The 17,835-nt window shown below is 43.0% G+C and overlaps 1 protein-coding gene across 2 annotated transcripts in view; it reads left to right on the top strand.

Annotated features, from left to right (window-relative positions):
• TMC5 (transmembrane channel like 5) overlaps positions 1-17,835 on the top strand; it is a 71,753-nt gene that overhangs the window by 20,420 nt on the left and 33,498 nt on the right. Inside the window, exons 2-5 of one of the 2 annotated variants that reach the window (XM_007087308.3) lie at positions 1,706-2,687; positions 4,917-5,086; positions 9,760-9,849; positions 15,047-15,146. In XM_007087308.3, the coding sequence (XP_007087370.2) occupies positions 1,789-2,687; positions 4,917-5,086; positions 9,760-9,849; positions 15,047-15,146 (1,259 nt within the window). In that variant the 5' untranslated portion in view covers positions 1,706-1,788. Of the gene's footprint in view, positions 1-1,705; positions 2,688-4,916; positions 5,087-9,759; positions 9,850-12,359; positions 12,886-15,046; positions 15,147-17,835 lie in introns of those variants that run through there. The other variant, XM_007087309.3, reaches the window with a different exon arrangement.

Below are 17,835 nucleotides of genomic sequence, written 5' to 3'. Positions count from 1 at the left end.
TCCATATCCAGCCAAAAGAGAGAGCCTCTCTCTTCCCAGCATTTCTGACAAAACTCCCAGAATTGAATCTCATTGACTTTGATGGGATTATGTTCCCTGACCCAATGTCTGTGGCCAGAAAGAAGAGAATTCTGACTGGGTCATAAGTCCGCACCTGGCCCACATGGACTAAGAGGGGGAAGAGGTATTACTCAAGGGAAAATGTTATCATAAAAGAGAGAAATGGGTGCTAGGCAGGGACAAAATAATGAATAATTGACTTCCACTATGCTGAGGGATATGGAATTGAGTTGGTGAGTGCATATTCTAAGACTACAGGTAATGGCAGAAGATTAATTCTTCAGCTCTGATTACTCAACAGGGTCTAACCTTTTTCGTTTGTATAGAGATAAACTTGTAAACATTGGCTGAACTTTAAAAATGGTCTTACTTCCTTCTTTCAAAGACATCACTACTTATCTAATCACGGTGGCTTGAAACCATGGAGCTGTTTTTGTCTTTTCATTTCCTTACCCTTCACCATTCCCGTATCTGGTTAGTCCACAAATCCTACTGATTTTTCCTTTAAATTTTCTCCTGTACTTATTTTCTTCTCTGTTCCTATAGACACGACACCATTGGTTCTAGGCTTACATTCCATCACCATCACCTTGGCAACTTAGTGAAATAAGAGGTCATCTTTCCCAGTTAGTCCAGTCAAGCTCCTGGAGGACGGATCTGGGTTATATACCCATTCCTGAACCAAATCCTGGGTTATATACCCATTCCTGATTGGCTAAGCCTAGGTCGTGTAACTGTCCTTGGAGTCAGGAATGGGGAGGGGCAGGTGCCCAGATGAAAACCAGGGCATTGGTGCCAAAAGAAGGGAAAAGGAGTAATAGGCAAGTAAAAACAACAGATATCCAGCACACTCAGAAATTAAAATCCCATTATTTCTGATTTGAAAGTATACCCTGTCTATAGATTAGCACTCAGAGAACTCACAAAAACACAGTTTCAGACTGGAAGGGATGGTAGCAATTGTCTTCCTACCCAAGTCCTCTAGTTACCATTAAGTGTTCTTCTCTTGTGCACTAATACTAATTTATGCTTTAAACCCTACAACCACAAGTGCAATCGAAATGTTCACAAGGTCCTTGTTTCTTCCAGTCTTTTGGTTTATTGTTCTGCTCCCCCCACAACCAAGGGAATATAGTGGTTAGGATGGAAGTTTGGCCACATGTGTCAGAGACCCCCCCAAAAACTGTGGTTTACAGGAGACAAAGGCTTATTTCTTTTATATAAAAGCCCTTGCTGATATGCTGGCACTAATCTGTGATGTCATCAGCAACCCAGGCTTCTTCCATCTTTCATGCTGCTATGCCTGGGGTGGGTGCCATCTTCGTGTACATGGCCCAAGATGGCACACCATCATTTCCGCCTTCCAGCCTATGGGAGGTAAGAAGACTGACAAAGGGAGGAGTGCCCCTTGCCTTAAACAGCACAACCCTGGGACTTATATATATTGCTTCTGTTCACATCCCACTGACCACTGTCATGGTCACATCTTGGGGCACAGGAGGCTGGGATACATAGTTCTGATTCTGGGCAGCTGTGTACCCAACCATGAAAGAAAGGAGAATAGATAATAATGGAAGATAACCAGCAATCTCTACAGGGAAGAAAAAAAAAATCTGACCTTCTTTTTTTTTTGCTTGTTTTTCAGGTAAAAAAAAAAAAAAAAAGATCCCTGAGTAACTACAAATGCAGGAACATTTTAACATTCCACGGTAAAGAAGCTTTACCAGCATGTCTGCCTACTATAGGAACTATGGCTATGAGGAAGATCCAGATTACCCTGAATATTCAGGATCTCAGAACTGGACATGGGGGGATTTGAAAACTCAGGATTCTCCAGATTCTCCAGGTGTTCTGAACAACTCAGACTACCCTGGCATCAGGAACAACCCATACTCTGAAGACTCCAGAACAACGTCAGACTATCCCAGGTCTCTAGCAGACCCAGATTATCCTAGATCTTGGAGTAATCCAGATCAGCCTGGCACCAGAAGCACTCCATTCTCTACTGGTTCCAGACGAAGTTCAGAGTATCCTGGGTCTCTGGCAGAGCCAGATTATCCTGGATCTCAGAGTAATCCAGGCTACCCTGGCACCAGGAACAATCCATACTCTGCAGGCTCCAGAAGAAGTTCAGATTATCCCAAATTTCTGGCAGAGCCAGATTACATTGGATCTTTGAGTGAACCATACCATCCAGTCTCATTCAGAGAGCCAGACTACTCTAAATCCCAACAAAATTCTGATTTTGCAGGTTCCAGAAGCAGTAGAAACTATGCAGGCTCCAGAACAAATCCTGATTATCTGGACTCTTTGGGAGAACCAGACTACCCTGGAGTTCAGGGAAACTCTGACTACCCTGGCTCCAGAGCCATGTCCAACCATCCAGGCTCTAGAAGGAATCCAGAATTTGCTGGTTCCAGAATCAATCCATACATAGACACTCTAGGAGAGCCTGATTATCCGGGTGCTGAGAATCAACCTAATTCTCCAAACTTTTTTGGGGAACCAGACTATCCCAGGACTGAGGATTATCAGAACTCTCCAAACTTTTGGGGGAAGCCTGATTACCCAGCTGCTGAGGATGGTCATGATTATGGCTCTTCTGAGACTTCAGAAACGACTAGAGAGTAAGTACAAGCATCTCCCTCCATTGGGGTTGGAGCTGCATGCTAGACCATCAGGCTAATGGAACCTGGTTGCTATTGTTTGGGTTAGGGACAATTAAGATGGTTTCTGTGACCTGAAGTTGTGGTGAAATTTTCATACCTATCTGTAGATAGGGCCATGAACTTTCACCAAGGCCATGGACTTTCACCAGCGCATGGACTTTCAGCCTGAGGTTTCAACCCCTCACCTGAACATAATCTTTCATCACCTTTTGCTTGGATAACACCCTCTCCAGTCTTCTCCCTCTTCCCATCTAATCCCTACAGGATATTTAGATTCTCACTGTTTTGACTCTGCTACTTTGCCAATAAAGTTAGGGTTAAAACTCGATAGTTACAAACCCAAACAATTTAACCAGAATTATATGCATAGGAATGCATTTTAACCAAGAAAATCTTTTGAAGATCTAACTCCACAAAGTCAATTTACTTCCTCAATTGTATGTTGTTGTTTTTTTTTAATTCAAGTTGGTTCGGCCACTCCTGATTTTTTTCTACTTTCATTTTTATTTTACTCTAAAATTATTGTTTGATCATTTTTTATGTTTATGGCAGATTTGGCATATTGATCTTCTGCATTGGTGTTGTTTTCATCAGATTTTATCAATCACAGTTTCTCCCCATTGTTGGTATTTCTTTAAGCTCGTTCTAAAACACTAAGTCCCATTTTTCCTGGCTCAGGTTCTGTAGATTTAAATTTTGTCAAAAATCGTTTTAATCTTCTAGCAATTTTTGGTCATTGACAAATTTTATTAGGTACAGCTCTGGACATTGACAGTGTTAGTTTGGATGACTTAGTTCTACCAAATCTGACTTTTTTTCTGGGTTAAGTTCCTGTTGCCAACAAGATGTGATTGTATAATCAGGTTATTTTTACTCTAAAAATTTTTACCCTGTGAAAATTTAACCCTTAGGAGTCTAATTTGGCATGTACTAGTTCTACTAGTAATGTTTATAAACACAACAAAAACTAATGCTTGTATTTATCTTGAAGAATAAGGATATAAGATTTGGGTGCTCAGCAGGGTCACAATGTCTTCAAGATGTAAATAGGACGATTAATAGAACCAGATCAAAAGGGGCTTCTTGGTAGCACCTGGGAGGCTCAGTCGGTTGAGCTTCCGACTTCAGCTCGGGTCCTGATCTCTCGGCTGGTGAAGTGAGTTTGCGCCCCACATCCAGCTCACTGGTGTTAGCGCAGAGCCGGCTTCCGATCTCTGTCCCCCTCTCTCTGCCCCTCCCCCGCTCATGCTGTCTCACTCACAAATAAATAAAACATTTAAAAAACAAAACCCAAAATGGCCTCCTTGGTCTTATCCCCGCCACTGCCTGATTCATCATTCCAAAATATACCTCTGATACTTTGACTCCTTTGTTTCTGCTCTTTCATGTTCTCCATAGGCTTTGGGAGAAAGGCCACATTGCTTTGCTTATGCAGACTTTTAAGAAGGAGGATGCACTGGTCTAATGTGCCAGCCAAAGACCTGCCTGACTGACTTCCTCCCATCTCCCCACCTCCCCTAACCCCTCCCTACCTCTAGTACAGTGGTTCTTGACCTGGACTGAACCTTAGAATCACCCTATTACCTGGGGAACTTTAAAAATAATACAGATGCCTGGGTCCAACCTTCAGACCTTCTGATGTCATTGTCTGGGCTGGGGCCTGGGAAGTGGCATGTGCATAACATTGAGAACATTGTTCCAGATTAATGAATTTTTGTAGTGTTCCCTGTGTATATTCAACACTTTTGTTTATCGTCTCCCACTTTTATCTATGCTGTTCTTCATCCTTGGAATTCCCTCCTTCTAACTCTTTATGTATGAATTTATCCTTCTAGTCCTACCTGGGATGTTTCTTTCCTCGTAGATATCCCTCCGAACTGCCAGCCAGTGTTCTTTTCTCTTTCCTCTGAACTCCCTGGGCCTGTCTTCTGGTACTCACCAGTTACTACTTGTATTATAATTGCTTAGCTGTATCTAAGAAGCTCTACCAGATTAGACTGAGAGTTCCTTGAGGGTAGACAGCCCATGTTTTTATCTTTGTGTTCTCACTCCCTAGACCATGCCTAACACATGGTTGGCATTCAGTAAGCATTTATGGAATGAATGAATGGGTGGATGGATGATGAATGGAGGACTATCCTTACTATGCTACTAGATGAATATTGATCCATCATTTTGGGATTTCAGGGTATTCAGTAGAACATCTTCAATCCAGCCCTCATTTCGTCGTAGGGGTGATAGCCCCTCGGGCATCCTTGGGAGAAAGAATGATGATTACCCTGAAAGCATTGCAATGAAATCCATGGAGACGGCAAATCCATATGACTCTGTGCCCGGGGCTCCTGGCAGTGGCTGTGGTAAGCATTTGTTGAGATGAAGATCATGTCCTGAGAAGAAAATAAAATCGGTGGACTTAAGGGAGCAGTCATTAAAGAGTTCCAGGAAGAGAAGAATTGGTTTCTCCCTCCCCTGCCTTCAAACACCCACCATACAAAGGTTGGACACTAAGGGTCTAGAGAAGACCAGCAGTATCATCACTTGTCAAAGCAGGCTGGTTAGAGGTTATGAAAAATGGGGGTGTGTACACCCTGTGCCTACATGAGGTGACTGATGTTCAGATTTGGCCCATTGGGGTTATGCAGGAATGCAGGCTCAGTATGGCTAAATCCTCAGATGTTTCTTTTTTTTTTTTTTTTTTATAGTTATTGATTTTTCTTTTTAAAAAATTTTTAATGTTTGTTTTTGAGAGACAGAGACAGAGACAGCACAAGTGGAGGAGTGGCTGAGAGAGAGGGAGGCACCATCTGAAGCAGGCTCCAGGCTGTGAGCTGTCAGCACAGAGCCCGATGCGGGCCTCAAACTACCGAACCATGAGATCATGACCTGAGCCGAAGTCACATACTCAACTGACTGAGCTGCCCAGGCGCCCCAATCCTCAGATATTTCTAAAGAGGGAAGAAATCTGTTTTTAAAAAAAAAAAATGTTTATTTACTTATTTTGAGAGAGATAGAGATAGTGCAAGCAGGGGAGGGGCAGAGAGAGAGATGGAGAAAGAGTCCTAAGCAGTCTCCATGCTGTCAGCACAGAGCCCAACATGGGGCTTGATCTCACAAATCATGAGATCATGACATGAACACCAAGAGTCAGACGCTTAACCAGCTGAGCTACCCAAGCACACCAAGAAATCTGCATTTTTATGTGAAACCTCCCAATTTTTACATGCTCCAAAAAATTAAAAAAAAAAAATTAAAGCAATGAACTGGGCAAACAAAATCACTTGTGGGCTAGATTTAGTTTATGTGGCTGTCACTGGCCAGCTTTAGTTTAGCACATCCTAAACTATTCAGACAGTCATCACTTGGGTATTCAGAACCTACTGGGGGGCAAAGGGATGAAGAGGCAGCTCTGTCCTCAAGTTACTTAAAGCATAAGTGGGTGGGTGACACCATCCTGTCAAGACTACACACACACACAAAATTAGCAAGCAGACTATGCAAACCCTCAGAATCTGCTATGTGTAAAGGTATAGCTCTGGGAAGCAAAGGAAACTCTAAATTTCTTATCTTCCAGGAGGAATAGGGACTTGCTGTCTTGTGAAGGAAGCAAGGTCATTACACGAGAGTCAATGTTATAGAAATCTAGAGCCTATGGGGGCCTGAAAAGGGAAGGAGTGTTCAGCCAAGAACAGAATGAGGGGCCCAAGTGCTGGTTGGCGCAGATGGAAAATTGCTTACCCCTGAGAGGGTGGATGGGGAAGAGTTTGAAGCTGGCAGAGAGGAGGGGATGGGATGCATTGTCATGCATTGGTGAGAAACTTGGACTGTTACACGTTTGCATAGAAAACATTCATTTGGGCTATTCCAAACCTTTATGCCATGCAGAATGCCATGCGTTCTCAATGGGGTGGAGGAAGACGATATAAATCCCAGGGGGTAAAATTTATTCTTGAAAGGCCAGAAAAGTCTTCCTCTTTTTATGTATAAAGCACCGATACACATATATAAGCAGATACACAGTATATCTGTAGTATTAAAATTTCATGGGGCAGGGCAATGGGGGAAGAGATGTCCAAATAGACTCCTTAGGGAGTCTTAGGGGACCAATAATGAAAAAGATTGAGAAACACAGCCCTACCCCAAAGCAAGTGGAGTTAATAACAACAAGCAGATTTTGAATGTTTTCTATGTCCTGAAGACTCTGCGAAGCACTTTACTTTCATTGTCTTGTTTAAATCTGAACAACCAAATTTCACATAGCCACTACTGATCTCCCTGTTTATAGATGGGAAAACTGAGCGAAGAGGGAAAACTGAGGTTCAGAGGCTCAATGCAAGATCACCCAGCTGCTAAATCTAAAGAGCCAGTCTCTCTAATCCAAAACCTGACTCTTACTTATCCTATATTACTACTGGTTAGGATCGAGGCAAATGTGAAAAGATTCCTGACCACTCAGGTTTAAAAAAAAATTTTAAAAGTAGTCAAGTGTGACTTCTTTTTCTGAACTCCTTTGTAGGACCAAGATTGTAGCCCTTGGCAATCACCTGCCCTGTACTGTGCCATCCTGATAGACTCAGGATCTTCATCTATGTATTCTTTAAGGCTCTAGGTGATTTTCCTAGTGTCACGTTGCCTGGTCACAGTAGGTGCTTAAGCAGTGCAAACTGAATTAATAGTAGCAGTAATGGTAAGGGATGTATCAGTTAGCTATTGCCACAGTAATGCTGCATAACAAACACCTGAAAAAAAAAACAGTGTTGTACAATAAAGAAACAAATATTTCTTGCTCACACATCTGCGGGTTTGCTTCGAGTTTGATTGAACTAGGCTGTGCTTGACTCCAGGTCATGGATTCTGTATCTACAACCTAGTGCCCTTCTTGGACCAGGGAGCCACCTGGGGGCACTGTTGTCCCATGGCACAAGCTGGAAGTGCTCAAAGTGGTGAGCAAAGACAACACAACATCTCCAAGGTTTTCAGTTGGAACTGGCACACCTTCATTTCTACCCTGTTCCATAGATAAAATTCACATGACCAAGCCCGACTTCAATGGTGTTGTCCAGGGGTGGTGGTGGTGTAATATTTGCTGAACAACAGTTGATCTACTACAACAGTTACTATATATATACATGCATACACACACACGTATAGTTTGGTATGTCTCAGGATTACTTTAAGCACATTACATATGTTAACTGATTCAATTCCCTCAACAATGCTATGTGAAGGGCCCATCATTATTCCTGTTTTAAAGACCATGATATTGAAGCTCAGAGAGGTTAGGTAACATGCCTGAGGGCATCAACTGGAAACAAAGCTGGGCATTGATCCCCAGGAGGAAGTTCAGAACTTCCTGAAATGTAATTTTGTGCATTGTTCACATCAAAATGTGTTCCATTTTCTCTGTTGAGTTTATCTTGTAATGTTTACTGTGGGTTGAACAAAAGTATCCTGAAATATGACACTGTCGTGTAGATGCTGAGAGTAGACTTGGTCCCTAAGAAAATCATGCCATAGGGATGCCTGGGTGGCTCAGTCGGTTAAGCATCTAACTCTTGATTTTGTCTCAGGTCACGGTCTCATGATTTGTGGGTTCGAGCCCCGCATTGGGCTCTGTGCTGACAGCACAGAGCCTGCTTGGATTCTCTCTCTCTTCCTCTCTCTCTGCCCCTCCTCCTGCTCAGTGTCTCTCTCAAAATAAGTAAATAAAAATTAAAAAAAAAATAAAAAGAAAATCATGTCATATTTCAAATCTGTTCATGCCTCTTCATAAAATGCTAGAAATAGAAAGAACTTCTGTGATTATCTGGACAAGTTTGTTTATTTCATTTTTGTGTCTTAATTTTTCTTAGAGCAGTTTTAGGTTCACAGTAAGATTGAGGGTAAGGTACAGAGATTTCCCATACAACTGCTTTCCCTGACGTGCATAGACTTCACCCATTATCAACATCTGCCACCAGAGTGGTACATGTCTTAAAACTGATGAACCTACGACACATCATTATCTCCTCGAGTCCACAGTTTATATCAGAGTTCACTCTTGGCACTGTAAATTATGAGTTTGGACAAATGTATAATGACACATGTCACCATTACAGTATCATATAGAATAATTTCAGTGCCCTAAACACCCTCTGCTCTGTCCATTTGTCCCAACCCCCTAGACAAGTACTTTTCAAACTCTTGAGTTGTAACCCATTAACAAGTTGTGAAGTTAATCCTGAAAAATGAAATGAAAAAGAATGGACTGGAATGAGAATGTACTGGAGAGCCTTTTATGTAGTCCAACAAAGTATTGTTTAGTGAAACTTATTTTTTGGTCATATATGTGTAGGTATGTCTTGGATCTTAGTGTAATAATTTTTAAGTTTTATCAAGTTTAAAATTTTAATTCCACTATAGTTAACATATAGTGTTATTATTAGTTTCAGGTGTATAATACAGTGATTCAGCAATTCTATACATGACTCAGTGCTCATTGTGATAGTTGTATTCTTAATACCCATCACCTGTTTCACCTGCCTTCTGCCCCCCCCCCCCCCCCCCCCCCCCCCCCCCGCTCCTGGTAACCATCAGTTTGTTCTGTAAAGTTAAGAGTCTCTTTTTTCATTTGTCTCTCTCCCTCTCTTATTTTCCTTTACTTGTTTGTTTCTTTCTTAAATTCATTCTGCATATGAGTAGAACCATACAGTATTTGTCTTTCTCTGCCTGACTTATTTCACTTAGCTTTATACCCTCTAGATCCATCTATGTTGTTGCAAATAGCAAGATTTCATTCATTTTTATGGCTGAATAATATTCCATTGTAACAAGTATTTTTAACCATGGCTTGTACTTAAATGAGAACCACTGATCGAAGCTGTTTGTACTTAACAGCATCGCTTCCATATTTATGTCCTATTTTCCACCCAAGCACTCAATCATTAGTCTGTCAGGATCTCGAGGTCAAGGTTGAGGTCTTACTGACCATCCTACTCAGTAATATCTAGTGTGGTGGGATTAATTGGTGATGTCTCCTGCCCCTTCATTCCAGTGAACCCTGCTTCTGTGGGTGAAAGTAACCCCCGCCCAGTTTATGGAAACCCACCATTGTCTGGATGTGACTGGCACAAGTCACCCCAAGGTAAGGCTTAAGTGAATAGTAACCAAAAAAATCAACCTTAGAGAAGAGTGTGTTCAAGGCACTACAGACATTGCCATTTCCTTTTGGCTGCTGGTGTGGCAACTGATGCAGTATTTGCTTAATTTACTATAACAGGGTTTCCTTTTAGATATGCAGACTTTTTTCTCTCCTGGATATCAAGGTACCTTCATCAGGACTCGTCTGGTTTCATGTGACAGAAACCCAACTCACATGGGCCCAAAGTGTATGTACCGGCTTGTGTGGTGGGAAGGACAGGGAAGAAACAAAGAAATGAAGGTAGAATTACCTTCCAGGACCTAGTATAGAGCTTGGTGTATAGTAAACGCTCAGAGCTATTTGTCGAGTTAATTGGTGAATGAGTTACAGGAACAGGGCCTCTGAGTCTGCATTGATCAAAATTTTTCTGAATAATCATATAATTATATATGATGCTAGAGTGTAGGAGCAGTAGGACTGGGGAAAGACAGAATGCTATGAAATCAGTTAGGAAGCTCTGTAAGGATCACTGTGTGCAGTGATGAAGGCCTGATCAGAGGCAGAGACTGAGAAACTAAAAGGAAACGAAAGAGGAGAGAGGCCAGGGAATGCTACGAGGCAAATCTATGAACAACAAGGAGTAAACAGACCGATGGGATCCTCTGTACAATAATGTGAATTCAGGGACCTCATGACCTAAAACCATGTCTCACCTTCTGGCACCCTATCCTATATGGCAGCATTTAGTGTCATTCTTTAGGAGCCTTCTCAAGGAGGGGTATATCTTTGAGGATTAAGTATGGCTACTTGGGAGGAAAACCATGGAGGTATAGACAATCACACTCTCCATTTGGTTCCCACTAGAGCAGAAAATGACTTTAACTACTGGGGAAAAGGAATAGCTTCTAACTTCACTGGCCTGCTCTTTCTAGCCAGCCTGAGGTTGGGGCCTCTGGTAAAAGAAGAGTCTCAGAAGGCAAAGAGAATTAAAGAAATAGAGGACCCAAAGATGAATCTGGTTTTCTTCATCATTTTGCTTTGCATTGGTTTGGATTCTCAAACCACATACAATTAGTTGGTGGACAGCCTCCTGATAAAACATTACTTTGATGGGTTATGCTTTGCACCCAGGAAGCACCCAGCATGTGGTAGGTACTCACAAATGTTCATTTATTTATAAATGAATAAATGATACATCAGCATCTTGTTACAGGAAGGGGCCAGGGCTAAGTGATTAAGACGCCCTGCTTTGGGTCTAGATGGACCTGGGTTTGACCTTCAGTTCTACTACTTGCTTGTTTTGTAACCTTAGGCAAATTACATCTTTGGGCTTCAGTTTTCTTAGCTATAAAAGGGGTTTATCGTTGTATATACTGCATAGGGTGATTATGAAAATTAAATTATATACTCTATTTTAAGTACTGGGCCTGCAGTAATGGCAGGTATTCTTACTGTTAATTATCATTGGTGGGGAGGAGGAATAGAGTTCCGGTCCAATTCTGTCATTTAATGAAAGTGTGATGAAGACGGCAGTCAGGGTGGGGGGTCAACTCATTTCTGTGCACCTCAGTTTCCCCAACTATTAAATAAACAACTTGGCCGAGGTGATTTCCAAATCAGGTCTATTGGATAGAAATCGTGTTCAAGTGCCTTGTTCTGACATAGGATGGCTTAGCAATTTTTTTTTTCATGTAACAAGAAGTGTGGAGGGAAGGGGTTCACAGTTTGTGTGGCAGCTCTGTCAGGATGCTCTCAAGGACTGAGCTCTTTCTATACCTTCTTTCTCCACCATCCTTCTCAGGTGAGCATTTGTCCTCTTGTTTTCAAAATGGTGGCCTCTGGTGAGGAAGAAGGAAAAATGGTGAAAGGTAAAAGGTGAAACTAGGCAGACTGTCACCTTTTGAAAAGCATTCCTGGAGCTCTATGTCTCACTGGCCAGAATGGGGTTACAAGTCTATCTTTAACCACAAAGGAAGCCAGGAGAATTTTAACTGAGCACAGTGCCTACACAGGAAAGGTGGCTTCTGGGGGTATGGGAAAAATGGAGGGCGGATATGAGGAGGCAGACAAATGGCAGGGCATGACCCAAGGCAGTCAGGAGATAATAATTATATTAATATAAATTTTTTTTTGAGAGAGAGTGCATGCATGAGCAGGGGAGATGGGCAGAGAGAGAGAAAGAGAGAATCCCAAGCAGGCTCCATGCTCAGCACAGAGCCCCACACAGGGCTCAATTCCACAACCTGATCAGAAATCAAGAGTCAGACACTCAAATGACTGAGCCACCCAGGTGCCCCATTAATTGTATTACTGTAAAACTGTCTGGATGTATACAGGCAGGAAAAATTATATACATATAAAATACAAGTTTTAGGCCAGGGGCACCAAATTAAAAAAGGAAAATCTTGCCCTTTGATTATGAGTCACTTAGAAGAATCTCTGCCTTCTGTTTCTAGAACTCTATTGTCTTTAATGAAGGATTCTGTTTCCAATTTCTTACCTAGCTACCAAGACAGAAGTCCTACAGGAAAACACACCTCTGCATGAGGAGACCCCTCTGTACAGATGTAGGGAGTTATGTTATGATTTGTGTAGGACTGGCTTTGGCAATCTCATCCTTGTCTTTTAAAAAGTGTGAATGGGGCATCCCTCTGTGATCGTCATCATATTTCCTGGTGGCTCCTGACGATGTCAGTGTGACTGCTCTATGAGGTCTTTGGAAGGCCACTCCAGGGGAGAACAAGCCTTGGAGGAGGCAAGAGATGCTTTCTGATGACCAACTGAATGAAATCATCGTCGAGGCAGAGAATGTTCCATCTCGGGTTGTTCCAGAAAAGACACCAGTGAACTCAAGCTTCAGTATGGTCTCATCCATTTCTGACATCGATGTGACAGACTCTCAGAGTTTTGGCAACCCAGATGACAAAAAGAGCAAGCAGTTGTTGAGGTTTTCCACATCTTTGAATGAATCATTTCTTCAGACCCTGCATCGTAGCCCAGGAAGTGTGGGCATAGACACTTCACATGAAAATATTCAAGGTGGTGAGACACTGGGGGAAAGGAGTTAGGAAGGGCATGAGGAAGGCCTCCAAGCTGTCCACAAGGTTTTTTACTTTTAAGACATGAAATAGGTTGAAGTTTGGTGGATGATCTAAGCACGCTACGGATGGACCCAGGAAGGGGTCACTTTGGGAGCACCTAACACCTAAAAAGGAGTTTACCATGACCAAGCTCATTTTCTTTCTTCTTATTTTTTTAAAGTTTACTTACTTTTGAGAGAGCACAAGTGGGGGAGAAGGAGAGAGAGGGGAACAGAGGATCCGAAGCTGGCTTCGTGCAGACAGCAACAAGCCCAATGTGGGACTCGAACTCAAGAACTGCAAGACCATGGCATAAGCTGAAGTCAGATGCTCAACTGACTGAGCCACTCAGGCACCTCCCCCGCCCCCCAAGCTCACTTCTGTGCCTGGCAGTCTGCCAAGCACTTCCTCTTTTTTCCATCGAATTTAGTTTTACTTATTCCCCACACTTTGAGGCTGGCACATTTGTCGCTTCCATTTGCTTGATGAGCAATTAAATGACCTGGCAGAACCAGGGCCCAAATACAGGTCTGTCTGGCCTGATGCCTTAACTGCTGTCCTGCTTTAGTCCATTTTCTCCCCACCCTGGATTTGGCAACACAGGATGGCCCTTATTGCCAAGTCTGCCGTGACACCAGGTCTTAGCTGATACTGCCTCCCTGCCTTTCTGCTCCTGAGGCCAAACAGTGGTTTCTCAGCTGCTTGTGTCTGTTTCATCTCATAATGCTCCAGTCATGAAGTCCAGGCATTGTCAGTGATTTCTAAGAGGGGAAAAAATCCATTCTCACTAAAGCATTTTGTGGGTTTAGCCCCTTTATTGAAGATTGGGGTGTCTCCTCTCATGCTGCTGTCTCCCCACATCACTGTGTTCTTTCCTCCTCCTCCTAGTCCTTTCTTCCTCTCTGTCTAGCCCCCCGTCCCTCTCAGGAGAGACACAAATTCCTTGTCTTCAGCAGAGTGAGTTGGTGGCCCTCTTTTGGGGATTTCCTTTTCACCCCAACTAGGTCAATTGTGGAGTTCCAGCTCTATAACTCAACCAGGGAGCCATACCATTCTGTTGTTACCCCAGTGGTAGTCCCCCAACTGGCTTCCTCATTGTTACAAGATGGTGACAGCAGTTCCAGGCTTCACATGTGGCCACGACAACATCCAGAGGAAGAAGAATCTGTCTTTTTCTTGTTTTTGTTTTTTCTTTTTTGAGAAGGAAGAAGCCTTTTCCAAGAAACTCCTCAGCAGACCATGCATCGCAGAACATTGGCCAACATCTTGTTACATGCTCATGCCTAAATCAGTCACCTGCAACAATCAGTGTGGACTCATGGGACTCACGCCCTGTGCCTGAAGATGGGTCCCACCCTGCAGAAGCTCAGGGCCTTGGGACAGAGGGGGTAGATTCCCAAACAAAATCAGTATTCTTTTAAAAAGGAGAGATAACTTGGGTAGATGGCCAGCAGTATCTGTTGATACTGAGAAGATGGGGGACTCGTTCCAAGGGGGCAAGAGAGCATATATGACAACAGTCAAGAAATGTAAAGAAGATAATGCTCAGTCCATTAAGTGTCTGACTCTGGCTCAGGTCATGATCTTGAGGTCCATGAGCCTGGGCCCCGCATCGGGCTCTGTGCTGACAGCTCGGAGCCTGGAGCCTGCTTCACATTCTGTGTCTCCCTCCCTCTCTCTCTCTCTCTCTCTCTGCCCCTCTCCCTGCTCTTGTGCTCTCTCTCTCTCAAAAATGAAAAAACATTAAAAAAATTTTTTTTAATGTAAATAAGATGCCTGGGCCTAGAGTACAGGGGTCAAGAGAAAATGGTGCAGGCAATCAAGTGAGGGAGGACAGTGAGCCTGGCCAGATGTGTAGGGGCTTGTTGGCTTCACTGGATATTTGTCATTGAAAAAAAGGAAAATATCAAATGTTGCATGCAAACATTATCATTTGCTTTGACTTTGAGAAATACGCCATGTTGCCATTTTGTTTTCATTTCTGGCTTTTGAGATCATTGAGTCCATATATTCTTTCCTTATGCCCTTATAACAACATGCTCTAAGTTCAGTGCTATCTTTTGAAATGCTGGTATTCTGTGAAAGAAACAGACTGAAACTCCATTTATTTTCCTCCACAGGACAAAAGTTAATCGCATCTTTGATACCAATGACCTCTAGAGACAGAATTAAAGCCATCAGGAATCAGCCAAGAACCATGGAAGAGAAAAGGAACCTTAAGTATGGACCCAAAGCTTTTCTTCTTTCCCAGATTTCATGTGAACCTCAGTCTTCTACTTTTGCCCCATCTCAGAAAGATAAGATAAGAAATAAATTCAAGAGAAAGGACAGTCTTGCTACAGAAGAATTCCAAATAATCTGTATAGATACTCCTCTGTCCTCTCAGCAGGAGAGCAGGCTATGCTTAGTGATGTGCTTTGAAAAGGTGGAGTATGAAAAGCAAGGAAGAGAAACGTTCCAGTGATGAGGTCTAGTTTACACTCCCCTTCAGCCAGGCGATCAAGGTTAGCATTGCCAGAGATATGTGGTCAGAAGAGCACATTCCCTCTGTGGTATTCTCTCCTAAAGACTGTAACCCCAGTGTCACCAGAGGAAAAAATCAGGCAACCCCTAATAGAGGGACATTCTGCAAAATACCTGACCAGTACGCCTCAAAATTGTCAAGGTCATTAAAACTAAGGGAAGTCTGGGGCACTCCGGTGGCTCAGTCAATTAAGCATCTGACTCTAGATTTCGACTCAGGTCATGATCTCATGGTTCATGAGTCTGAGCCCCTGCATCGGGCTCCACACTGTGTGAAGTCTGCTTGGAATTCTCTCTCTCTGCCCTTCCCCATCTCTCTTTGTCTCTCAAAGTAAATAAGTAAACTTAAAAAAAAAAAGTCTGAAAAATTGTCAGAGACTAGAGGATTCTTTTTTTTAATTTAAAACATTTTTTTATTTTTTTATTTTAGAGAGAGTGAGCATGAGTGGGGGAGGGGTAGAAGGAGAGAGAGAGAATCTTCAGCAGGCTCCACGCTCAGCATGGAGCCTGACTTGGGGTTTGATCCCACGATCCTGGGATCATGACCTGAGCCAAATCAAGCAGACTAGAGGATCCTAAAGAGACATGACAACTAAATGCAATGTGGCATGGGATCCTGGAATAGAACACAGCATTCATGGAAGAATGAGTGAAATCAGAATCGTGTGAAGTTTAGGTAATTGTAGTATGCTAACATTGGTTTCTAATTTTGACAAACTATGACGGAAATGTAAGATGTTAATAGGAGAAAATGGTGAGTAGTGTATAGGAATTTTCTGTAGTTTTTTCAACTTTTCTACAAATCTTGAATTACTCTAAAATTCAAAGTTTACAAAAAGAAGGAGGAGGAGGAGGAGGAGACCTCAAAAGCTTCCTAAGGCTAAGAATTAAAAAAAAAAACAAGAGTGAAAGAGTGAGGGCTGTTTTAGGCTTCAGACTACTTCACATTTACTGTTCTTCAGCCTTTTTCTTTTTTTTTATGTTTATTTTTGAGAGAGAGAAAGAGTATGTGAGCCGGAGAGGGGCAGAGAGAGAGAGAGAGGGAGACAGAGGATCGGAAGCAGGCTCTGCGCAGTCAGCACAGAGCCCGATGTGGGGCTCAAACTCACGTTTGTGACCTGAGCTGATGTCGCATGCTTAACCGACTGAGCCACCCAGGTGCCCCACGGCCTTTTTCTTTTGCAACTTGTCATCTTGGCAGAAACTAGGAGAGTGGATGTAACAATTGCTATAAATAAATCAATAATGCATTTGTTCTGGGGTTGCAAAGATAACTTGCAAAGTCTGACAGCGGAGATGAATTTGTCAACAAGAAACGTACACATGAGAAAGAGGAAATCAGGCCAAGTCAAGGTAGAGGAGAATCCAGTGACAGGACTAGCTGGAGTGATACAGGCTGCCTGGGCAAAGCAGGAGGCCATGTGGACCAGGCTGTGGAGATAATGATGTGGGGATGGGCATTTGGGTGGATAAAGAAAACCAGGAAAGGACCAGAGCAAAGTAGCTGCGATGAATTCATGGAAAGGTAAAGATGCCAACTGTGGCTGGATCTTTTAAAAACACTCCTCCATTTCTAATGTTTTTATTTTATTTTTGAGAGAGAGAGTGTACATGTGTGCACACACAAGCAGGGGAGGGGCAGAGAGAGAGGGAGACCGAGGATCCAATGGAGGCTCTGCACTGACAGCAGAGAGCCTAGCACGGGGCTTGAACTCACCAACCTTGAGGTCTTGACCTGAGCCGAAGTCAGATTCTTAACTGACTGAGCCACCCAGGCGCCCCTACAGTCTTCCATTTCAAACTCTGCATGCCTGCCTCTGTCATGGAATAAGGGTCTTGTGAGGGCCCCAAAGACTTTACAGCAGGATTTTTCAACCCCAGTATGCCTGATATTGGAGGATGGATCATTCTCTGTTGTGGGGGACTGTCCAGTTTATTGTAGGGGGTTTAGCACATCTCTGGTCTCTACCCACTAGAGGTCAGTAGCAAACCTCTCTCCCCTAGGTTTTTGACAATCAAAAATGTCTCCAGACTTTGCCAAATTGTTCCTTGGGGGGCAAAATCTCCCTAGGTTGAGAACCACTCAAGGGTGATGACTTATAGGACCCTTCCGCCTCCCCCTGCAACAGTTATCACTCATACCCTCTGCCCTTCCCCCTGCTCTTTCCATTCCAGCCATCCTGGCCTCCTTGGGGGTCTCATGTTGGCTGTTCCCTCTGCCACGGAGCAGTCCCTTATCCATACAACTAACCCCTGCCCTCCTTCAAGATTTTGCTCAAATATCATGCTATTTCAAATTATAACACAGTCCCCATCCCAGTATTTCCCATCGCCTTATCCTGTTCTATTTCCCTTTTTCTTTCCATAGTATAAATCACCGTTTCTT

The sequence above is a fragment of the Panthera tigris genome, chromosome E3 (genome assembly GCF_018350195.1).
Source record: "Panthera tigris isolate Pti1 chromosome E3, P.tigris_Pti1_mat1.1, whole genome shotgun sequence".
NCBI classification, from domain to species: Eukaryota; Metazoa; Chordata; class Mammalia; order Carnivora; family Felidae; genus Panthera; species Panthera tigris.
This window is presented reverse-complemented; position numbering and strand designations above follow the sequence as displayed.